The sequence below is a fragment of the Eurypyga helias genome, unplaced genomic scaffold (genome assembly GCF_000690775.1).
Source record: "Eurypyga helias isolate BGI_N326 unplaced genomic scaffold, ASM69077v1 scaffold44389, whole genome shotgun sequence".
Lineage (NCBI taxonomy): Eukaryota > Metazoa > Chordata > Aves > Eurypygiformes > Eurypygidae > Eurypyga > Eurypyga helias.
In genome coordinates, this window is record NW_010272246.1 from 26610 (window position 1) to 37646 (window position 11037).

The 11037-nt window shown below is 41.9% G+C and overlaps 1 protein-coding gene across 1 annotated transcript; it reads left to right on the forward strand.

The window, feature by feature from the left end:
* Positions 1-249: 249 nt before the first annotated feature.
* On the forward strand, positions 250-3735 carry NRIP1 (nuclear receptor interacting protein 1). Its single transcript, XM_010159073.1, has one exon. It carries the CDS (start codon positions 250-252, stop codon positions 3733-3735), a length of 3486 nt encoding a protein of 1161 aa, XP_010157375.1.
* Positions 3736-11037: the final 7302 nt, after the last annotated feature.

An 11037-nucleotide genomic window follows, 5' to 3' on the forward strand; every position in this document is an offset into this window, starting at 1 on the left:
CTAAACGTCTTTCATAAATATTCTAGTTATCGGCAGATTGCTATGATTGGAAACCTGGCTCATCAAACAGTACACATTGGAAGAAGCCTGTTTGGAATATGACTTTCTGTGGTGTTTCTGAAAGTCTGTGAGAAAACACTGCAGACGACATCTACCTATTATTTCTTAACTTACATCTCAATTCAGCTACAGTGAAACTAGTCTTTGAAGTGAATAGAACCAGAGCCCTTTTGGAAACTTGTGTTGAACATGACTCATGGAGAAGAGCTTGGCTCTGAGATGCACCAGGATTCTGTTGTTCTAACTTACCTAGAGGGATTACTAATGCATCAAGCAGCAGGAGGCTCAGGTACTGCAGTTGACAAAAAGTCTACTGGACCTGGTGGAGAGGATCAAAACTTTAAGATTTCTGGAAATATATTTCCCAGCTGTCAAAGTAATGGTCCAGTTCTTAACACAAATACGTATCAGGGATCTGGCATGCTGCACCTCAAAAAAGCAAGACTGTTGCAGTCTTCTGAAGACTGGAATGCAGCAAAGAGAAGGCGGTTGTCCGATTCCATTGTGGATTTAGATGGAAAAAAGGAAGCTTTGTTAGCTGGCATGGTTGAAAATGTGCCTAAAGGCAAACAGGATAGCACATTACTTGCCTCTTTGCTTCAGTCATTCAGCTCTAGGCTGCAGAGTGTTGCTCTGTCACAGCAGATTAGGCAGAGCCTTAAGGAGCAAGGGTATTCTCTTAGCCACGATTCTCTGCAAGTGGAGAAAGATTTAAGGTGCTACGGTGTTGCGTCCAGTCACCTGAAGACTCTGCTGAAGAAGAGCAAAGCAAAAGATCAGAAGCTGGACAACAGCCTGCCTGATATCACGAAGAACCTGCCCAAGGAGAGGTTTATAGAATCTCCTCATGCGGTGCAGAGCGGACCTAAAGTGATAAATGAGCCACTGTCGTGTGCGGCAAGGTTACAAGCTGTTGCAAGCATGGTAGAGAAACGATCTAGTCCTGCTGCTTCGCCGAAGCCCAGCGTAGCATGCAGCCAGCTAGCTTTGCTCCTTTCAAGTGAAGCTCACCTGCAGCAGTACTCCAGGGAACATGCTTTAAAAGCACAAAATGCCAGTCAGATAGCAAGCGAGAGACTTGCAGCTATGGCCAGATTACAAGAAAGCGCTCAGAAAGATATTGGCCAATTCGGTTTAGCAAAAGGAATGACAAGCCATCTCAATGGTCAGACAGGATCATCCACCAAAACGGTACCTAGCAAAAGCAATATGGCACCATTTCAGAGTTCAGTAGGAATCATGCATTCACCTCCCAAAAATGTGGGATACAAAAGTACTTTGGAAAGGAGTAACCTGAAAACCTCTCCCAGCAACAGTTTGCTCTTGCATCTGCTGAAAAGCCAGAACACCACCCAGCTTGTAAAAGCGCACGAGCAGAGTGAGAGAGCCAGCATTTTTGAAGACAGCAGCACACCAACAACTATTGATGAGTATTCAGACAACAATCCTAGTTTTACGGAAGATGACAGCAGTGATGATGAAAGCTCCCATTCTAACTGTCTTCCTATAGACCTCTCCTTCAAACAGAGGACAGATAAACCAGATGCAGGTCCACCTGCGTCACTGGATAACCTGACTCAGTCCTTGCTTCATAACTGGGATCCAAAAGTGTCCTGTGCAGAGAACAAGGAAGACAAAGACACTCCGAAAGCTTCTAAGCTGAATCCCCATCAGAAAGTAACACTACTTCAGCTGTTACTGGGGCATAAGAGTGAAGAAAAGGTAGACAAGAGTAGTGACCCTCAGGGACCACACAGTGCAGCTGATGTGGCAAAATTCACTGTACAGACTGGTAAAAGGACTCCTGTTACGGACAGTCCCAGTGCAAATCGAATGACTCCATTAAGCACTCCACCTTTGCTGGCTTCTGCAAAAGCAGACTCGCCTATAAATCTCTCGCACCCATCGTTAGCCATCAAGCGCAGCTCGCCACCGTATGCCTGCAGCATCCAGCCGGACAGGCTGGTGAATCCCGCATCTAAGCATTTGATAGACCTGTCTAAAAGCAAAGAAATTCAAGGAGCCAAGCTGAGCAGGAACGATAGTCCCCAGAACTCTTCCGCTTTCAGTGCCAGCAAGCTGTTGCAGAACCTCGCTCAGTGCGGCATGCAGACATCCATGTCGAGTGAAGAACAAAGAGCTAGCAAACAGCTGCTAGCAGGGAACACGGATAAACCTGTTGGCTTGATTGATAGATTGAACAGCCCTCTGCTCACGAATAAGTTGAGTACGCACGAGGAAAATAACAAAATACTCAGTTGTCAGCCTGCACCCTCTGAACAAGGACTTCCAGGTTCGGAAATAGAAAATCTCCTTGAAAGGCGCACTGTCCTTCAGCTGCTTCTGGGAACTCCCAATAAAGGTAAAAGTGAAAAGAAAGAGAGGGTGCTTTTAAGAGATGAAAGTTCTCAAGAACAGACAGATAAGGCTTTGCATGAGCAAATATTGACGGTGAAAATAAAAACTGAACCATCTGAAGAATCAAATGTTCCTTATAATTCAAATGCACAAGTAAGGGAGTGCAAGGGTAACAAATTTCAAGGATTTGTTCATTCACTGCAGAGAAACACAGCTGCTTCTCCAGCAACCGAGGAGTTGAAATCTGAACCTCTTTCACCTCAAGATTTCTCTTTTTCCAAAAACGGCCTGCTAAGTAGGTTGTTGAGACAGAATCAAGACAGTTACCCGGCAGATGAACTGGACAGAAGTCACCGAAACAGTGAGCTGGCACACCTTGAATCAAAGAGTCTTTGCACAGTACCGAAGAAGAGGAAGCTTCATGCTGAGCCTTTGGAAAGCCCGTTAAAGAGGATGAAAAGTAATATGTCTGATGCTGCAAACAATCACGCTTCTCCTCCCGAGGCACTCTACGGGCCTTTGCTTAACCAGCAAGAACTGAAATTCAGCAGAAGCGAAGCTGAATTTAAATACGCTGTAAGTCATGGCTCAAATAATGAAAGTGAAAATAGGAGTTGGTCTAGAGATAGTAAAGGCTTTAATGTGTTGAAACAGCTGCTTCTCTCAGAAAACTGTGAGAGAGATCTGTCACAACATAGGAATAACATACTAATGGAGGGCAAGAAAAAAGGAAACAAAACCAGTGCAACAATTAATAAACCAGAATTCAGCATTTCTTCAGTAAATGCATTAATGGGAAGCCCTGTGCAGCAGAACAATTGTGTAGATCATAGAACATTTCAGTATCCTGTGGCAGTAAAAAGTCCTGCTGGTTCCCCCTTCCCTGAACATTTGGGGAGTACAGTGTCTAGACTCGAGTCCGACCAGTTTAGTGTGTGTCCCATGCCCAGTGAAAAAGGACCCATCAGATGGGTGATCACAGGTATGGACAAGAATGATTATGAAAAAGACTCTCCAAGACTGACCAAAACCAACCCAATATTGTACTACATGTTGCAGAAAGGTGGCAACTCTGTTAGTAGCCAAGAAGCACATGACAAAGAAATCTGGAATGAACCTTCATTTTCTGATAGTTCAACTCACGTTACAATCAAAGAGGAGTTGACATCTGATGCAGAGCTTAAAACTCCTTTTAGTAACTTAAGAAGCCCTTACAACAGCCATATGGGGAGTAAGACCTCTCATCAACACGGTGTAAATGGAGAAGTGCATGGACTTCTGGAAAAAGTGCTAGCAATTAAAAAGGAGCCGGAATAAACTATAGTCTCCTCAATGAGTTTACAATCAGTGGTTTTGAATCTTTGTTTAAAATAGAAAAAATAAAAATGAGTACGGACTTGACTACTGTATAAATTGAGCATGATTTTAGCAAAGCATGGTCTAACTGAAATATGTTTTCATTTGATAAACTTTTTATTTTTCTGGTGATGTTATTTAAAATACATGTAGATAAAATTTGCTTTACAGTAGATTGTCACAAGGAAACTAGAAAGGTGTTAATTTGTACAAGACATTTCTGTATGCATCAGATTAAGTTATGAGTATTCTTTGATCAGAGTCTTATCTGGATCTGCAAGTTTTTGGTATAACATAAAGTGTAAGCGTACAGCCTAGGTGGTGGTAATGCTGCGTTTCCTCCCTCCCTGTAAAATAATCCTTATTTTTTGGAAGCCTGAGCATAGAGACGGTGGTTTGGTGTTTTTTTTTTTAAATGTTTAGTACATTTCGTGAAATTTTAAGTATAACTGAAGAAATGGAGCAGTCCGTCCAAGGTTTTAGCTCGTCATATTGGAGAACCCGTGTCAGTGTTAATAATTGAAATGCACTGAAATGTATTTTTTAGTGCTTCCAAAACTTTTATTGTTATTTTTAAATCTTGTTTGTGGTCCTGCCAGAATGGTAGTGTAAAAATCTATTTTCCTTTTTTGCCCTGCTCTTGACAAATGCCTTCCTCAGAATCCTTAGCCATAGTTAAGAATTACTGGTTACGATTAAGGGTGGTTTTTTCTAGGTTTTTATACAAAAGGCAGGTTTTTCACAGGCCATGCAAGTACTGCATGAGTCTTCTTATTGGTGCGTTCCTGTCACTTCCCTGCTTAAAAAGGGGAAATCCAAAATGCCTCTTGGAGTAGTGCGATAGGAAAGCTTGGTATGCATATTTGGTGAGAAAAACGTTGTGAAGCGGACGAGCGGAACTGCCTGTTTATAGCGCCATCCTGCTTGCCTCTGCAGAACATCATCAGCTGCCCTAAAGCAGCACCTCACCCTTCCACTCGGAGATGGAATAGGATTTCAATGAAAAATGTGTTGGCCTCTTCCTACAGCCAGGGAAGAGAATCCATATTCTGCCAATATTTATTGCGCTCTGAGCAGCTGATGCATGGTTTAATGCACAAACCTTTCACTGCAGAAAATCTGGTTTCAGAATAATTTTTCAGGTTGCAGAGAGGATAAAATTGTGGTTTTGTCATGTTCTGTAATGAATAGTGGGACATGTCTGAGAAATCCTCCTCTGCCCTTTTCCTCAATCCCCACCTGTGCTATGATTTGTAACATCTGGCAATATCCGCCAGAGATGGGAGTAACCGAAAATTGCGGTCAAAGCTGAGACACCTTAAAAGAATTGCTGGCTGGGGAAGAGCCATGCAGCTCCCCTTCCCTGTTAGCACTGTCAGTGTTAACTCCGTTTGCAGCCCCTGGTTCTCGCGGGGGAGGAGGATGACAAAGTCCAGTTCCTCTAAATTACATACATTACTGGCAGCCGTAAGTTTTGCTGAACTTCTTACTCCCTGGAAAAAAAACGTTCTCTGTAGCTTCTAACTTTGCTGATAATCCCCTGTGCCATCAGCAAACAGCTATGTATTGGCTTGCATAGGTAATGAAAGCTGCGCCCTGTTTTAATTTTGACCATTTTCACTGTTGAGAGCCAATGACGTGACAGAACCGCTGTTTCTGTCCGTCTCATGTTGGTGTAGCAGAGATGAGTGATGGGGCATTTTGGGCTTTTCCCTCTGGTTTGCTTTCGGAGAACCTTTTCCCAGACTGCTGGCTTGCCGAGACAAGAGTGGGCTGTTGTCCCACTCCCATTCTCTGCCCCCCCTGCCTGGGATCAGTTTCCTTCCTTTCCAGTGCAGTTCCAATGGAAAGGGACTTATGTCTGCCTGCTGGAAAATGCACCGCTGTTCTGTTTACCCCCCTGGGGGATACCTTCTTTTAGGCAACACAGATATTTGGCAGTATCCGATATAAAACATTCCCCCTGGTTTATATGAGAAATAACAGAGCGATTTAAAGATATATTTTTATGTTATTTGGGTGAAGCGTAATATATTAATGGGCTGTACAAAGAAGATTTATATTTTGAAACCTTCACACAAATCTAATATCATTTTAAATGTCATTGTCTGAGGTATAATATAAAAATAAAATTTTGTTTGTCCTTAATATTGCATTTATAAGTGGCCCAATGACAATTCAGATGTCTCATAGAATAATCATTAACGAGATAAAGTATATTTTGGATTGACAGTGGAACTGAATTCTTTTTATATGAGTCAACTCAGCAGAAATATTAAAAAGATGGTATTTGTTCCATCCATTAAATGTCTCTTAAAGTCTTAATTGATTATTTTTCTTTAAACAACATGTATATAGCTAGGAAACATATACAATATAGAATAATAGATGGTCCCCGGAGTAAATACAGGGCTATAATTTACTTGAAGGACTCCACAGAAAAACGCAGCTTGAATGGACGTGAAATTATCTGGTTGGAAGAACTTCATCAGAACAAAGCTGAGGTGAAAAGTGGGGGGGATTACCGAAAGTAATATTGGAGTCTAGGAGTGTGCTTACCTGTGTATTTATTCTATGGTAGTCTATTGCTATAATATATACTTTTGAATGTTTAGTTTTTAAAGTTTTATAAATCATTTAAGTTAAAATTTTGAAAGTTTGAGCAGTTAATGATTTAGCTTTCTTTCTAGGTGATGGTAATGAAAAGGGTATTACCTACCATTCTCACAGACGTCACTAAATTGTAATACCCAAGAACCTTAGTTTAGGACATGCTGTTCATGGAAGAATCTTACCTCTTCTGGATGTTGCAGTCTCAAGCAGCACGTTACATAAGGATGAGGTGCTTGAGAAGGGAGTAGGGCATGCCAACTGAATGCTATTCAGACAGCTAAGAGGGCAACCATTTTCTGTGTGAGATTATCCAGTATCACTGATGTTACCCCTCCCTAGGGAAGAGAGGTCTTCTTTTAAGATCTACACCACCCATATTTACAGCCTTTAAACCTGAAGACCTTTTTCATTGTTAATCTTGTAACAGGAGTGAGTAAAAATAAGTTGCTATCTTTCTCCTTGGAGACTTCTCCCTCTCAACTGTTCCACCAGAAACGGGAGTGCACGAGCCAGGTTTGCTGTGTGAGCAGAAGGACTGGTAGGGCTCGCCACATTTTCCAAGCACCTCAAAGATTCTCGATTTCCACCAGCCCCTGCAGATGAATGACAAACCGAGGTCACCTGTTGAGTCATGCTTGGCATCCTCAGCCACTCGCGTCTCCTTGGTGCAGTAGACAGTACTAGGATATGCGTTTTGGTTGTCCCCAGTATGTTTCCGTAGTCTGTGGGAGTGGAAGCGTCAGACAGCTCTGCAAACTCGGGAGGCTGACGTTTCAGCTAGGCCTTCAGACTGTAGGCGTGCAGAAAAACGGGGCCTGGTGAGGTATCGGCAGTGGTAGGCAGAGAGGTGCTGTTGCGTGATCTCTCATCATCAGAGGAGTGGGGAGGGAGGGGAGGGGATCATGGTCCGGTTGTCGCTGGGTGAGACTGCTGCCTCCACCTCATGGAGCAGTGAGTTAGGGATGTGCCCGTATCACACTTAAAGTTGTAACTGCAGCCCCTTGGGACTTCTGCCGGGGTTAACTCTAACCTTGGGAGCAGTTCCAGCAGCAGTTGGGTTGCTGAGTGCCCGAGACCTTGCTTGGGGGGCACCTGCAGGCTGGCCTAGCACTCAAGCTAGCTAGGTGTTGTTGCCAGGCAGATAGGCCGTTACTTTCCAGAGGAAAGTGTAGGGGACCGAGATGACTCGATTGCTAGTGTCTCCTCTGCCAGAGTTTGAGGGAATGATGGGGGGTAGCGCATGACCACAGACCCCAAACTGTTTGCTGGAGGGCTTCTCTGCTGATCCCATGTAACCAGGCGGCTCAGTTTGAGGAGTTCATAAACATTACGAGATCAAAAGGGAATTCAGCCATAACTTTCACTTTTCTTAGCCATTTACTCTTAGTAATGTTTTTAGATTTTTAATTTACAAATGTTTTTAAAAGAAAGAAATGAATGGTTTAAATTTTCCCTGTTAAATGTTGGTGAACGTAATACAGCTCTCATTGACATCAGTGACATGATATTACCAGTTTGTTCTCTGCCACATCTTACAGAGGAGTAAACTGGTAAGTATATATTATATATATTTATATATAATGTAAATATGTTGACTTGTTACACCTAGAATATGTTGAAATTGGTTTTTAAAAGGTGATGTAAATAGTGGTTTCCTTAATGAAAAATACATATTTTGTATTGTTCTAATGCAAAGGAAAAAAACCTTTTAATCTTTTTTTGTTATGTATATTCCATGTACAAGTGTAAATATGATCACATAGGTTTAAAAACTTTTGCATGTATGTATACAGTTGCAAGTCTGGAAGAATGTATAGAAAAATACTTTTATTTAAAGTTGTGATTACCTGCTGCATGAAAAGTGCATGGGGGACCCTGTGCATCTGTGCGTTGGCAAAAAAAAAATAATGTCTTAACAAGTCAGGTCAGTTCAAAACACAACAGTATTCCACTTCTGGACATGACTTCTGCTGTGGTATTCTAGCTCTGTGAAAGAATGTGCTTCAAATCTAAAGGGTCTGGGGAAAACAAAAAAAAAAGAAAAACTCAAAACTACTTTTAAAACATGAAGTACTCATACAACTATAATCAAGTCATGCAAGTTCAGGACTCCATTTTGCGTAATTGAAATACTGTACCAGGACTATTCCATCCTTGTAAAACAAAGGAATATTGATTTTTGTTGCCATACATAAGAATTTGGGATTTTACCACAACCAGTTTTATTGTGATGTGTCTTCAGTAATTTATCTAACTGGTCTCATTTTTTTTTTATTAGAAATTAATTTCCTCATGTGATGTCACAAAACTGTACATACTGCAGTGTGAAGTTTTTTTAAATCTTTCAGTGTTTACTTCCTGCAGAAGATTTGAATAAATGAGAAAAATGCATTGTCTTGAGGTTTTTTAAATCTGCTTTATTTCTTGTGTACTTTCCATTATTGGAGTATTAGCGGGTTCTTTGCATCAATGTTGTTAATATAAATTTTTTACAACAAAAACATCTCGAGGAACCTGGGGACATAGAGCCTTCACCAAGGCTACTGAGTGGAAACGGGGAGTCGTGGAGCTGGAAATGAGACAATCTAAATCAGATTAGCAGCTTTACTTTACAGAGCGCTGTGTTTTATGTTTTATTCAAATGCCCTTCTGCTTATTAATTTGAAATCTGTGACCATAAGCTGGAAACTTCTGAATGGGTATTTTCATGTGAAAATCATTTTAAGCAGTTGTTCCCTGCGCAGGGCAGTAAAGGTGTGTTTTCCCACCGAAATCCACTTCTCCCCATATCACAAAGAGTACTTTCTAGTCCTATTCAGTTCAAGTTCTTAAGCAGACATGTGGAAATGTGAACACAGTTTGCCCGTGAAGACTGTACAGAGATGTAACAGTGCACTTGCATCATGTTTTGCAGCTTTCAAGTTTTATGACGTCAGTGCAAGCGGTGGGTTGCCACGTTAGTGCAGGTGCTGTTTCTGCAGAGGATTTTTGTTCCCAGGTGCACGAGCGCACTGTGCCTGGGGCTGTACAGTTGCAAGCAAGCACTTGGGTCATGACTGTCTTGGGTAACAGTAACAGCTATTGTCATGAATCATCCGGTGTTTTTGATCTCTTAGCAGCAACTATGCAGCCATGAGGTTCTTGGGAAACCTTCTGGGAAGCATAAATTATAATCCATAAAGTTAATTTAAAAACAATAATTCCAACTGCATAGGTCTTGGCTCGGGCTTCATGAAGTAGATAGCTGAACATTTTGATTGTTTGGTATCTTAAATGGAATAGGATTGGGATACTGTCTGTCTTTGGATGTCTCTGGATATGTCATCTTGAAGTACATACATAATGCCACCAGTGATCCTTGGGTGTGCTCCAGAGGGAAAGGACCCTCGACCCAGTTTCTGCATAGATTCTTCTCACGGTAAGTGGGCTTGCCCCTGATTGGAGGAATCAATGGCTAAGCCACAATGGAGCTGCATGAAAAAGCAATATCCCTAAGGGTCTGTCTAGTCTTCTAATGCCAGTGCAGCTTGGAAATACTTTCCGAAGTACATGCTTCCTCACTTGGTTTTGGTTCTACCAACCGAGCAAAACCAATGCTATGCCTTCATCTCTCAATCGTTGATGCCATGGTTCAGTTCCTTGGAGCACCTGAATATCACTGATTTTACTTTTATTACTCGGGGGAAGTTCAGGCTCTTGTAACTTCAGTATATTTATTCGATTTACTGTGCTGTAACACAAAGTACAACTTGCTTTGTGTCTACCAGAACAAACAGGCCTGTGGAGTTGAGCCCATGGTAGGCTGAACAGCCTGCAGTGTGACGAGGATGTTGAACGGGTGTAAGTATTCTGTGAGACGTTTCACTTGGAGTGAACGTGAACAACATTCGCTTAGTGATTCATAATAAACTCACTCAAAAATGCCTCAAACCCTCAGTGAACTCTTCACAGACAGACCAGTGGTCATGCAGGATCTTCCTGACCTTCAGTTTGTTCCTCACAAAATGAAAGATGCATGTGATGTTGAATTTTTTTTTACAAAACGGCCACTAGATAAAGAAATGAAAGTTAATGCTTCCTAGATTTCAAAATATGGGGAAAAAAATACAATTGTGACAGGACTTGGCAGCCCAATCTTACGCTCTGCAAAACTAGTTCTAGAGCATCGGGAACAGACGTAGACTCTTGATAGATCATTTGCACGCCTACGCATTGTGGAAGAGTTTATCAGAGTAAAAAAACTCGTTGCAGTAATACAATTCGGTGCTTAAGTGAAGCAAATTCTTCATTGACCAAACTTTGTTAAGGAAAACGTGGTTTTGAAACCAAAGGATATGATCTCCAAGAGAGTAAGAGGTTAAATCCAAGCATGTTTTGGAGTTGGGTGCCCTCATAGTCACTCTCTTGTATGCTGTGGCTTGGGAAAAGCTTTACTAGGGGTCCTGTGGAAGCCCTTAGTTCCTCTAATACCTCTGTTAGCTGTTAGAATTGTGCAGTTCTTTTCCAAATGTGTTATTCACGCTTGACTCAGAAAGAAACCCTTGGGTTTTCCAAAGAAACCAGGGTGACTCTCACATGCCTTACAAATGGCTCGCCATGTGATTCGCCTTTGGTCATGCGGGAAGCCCGTGTTCCCTCATTGCCCCCCCC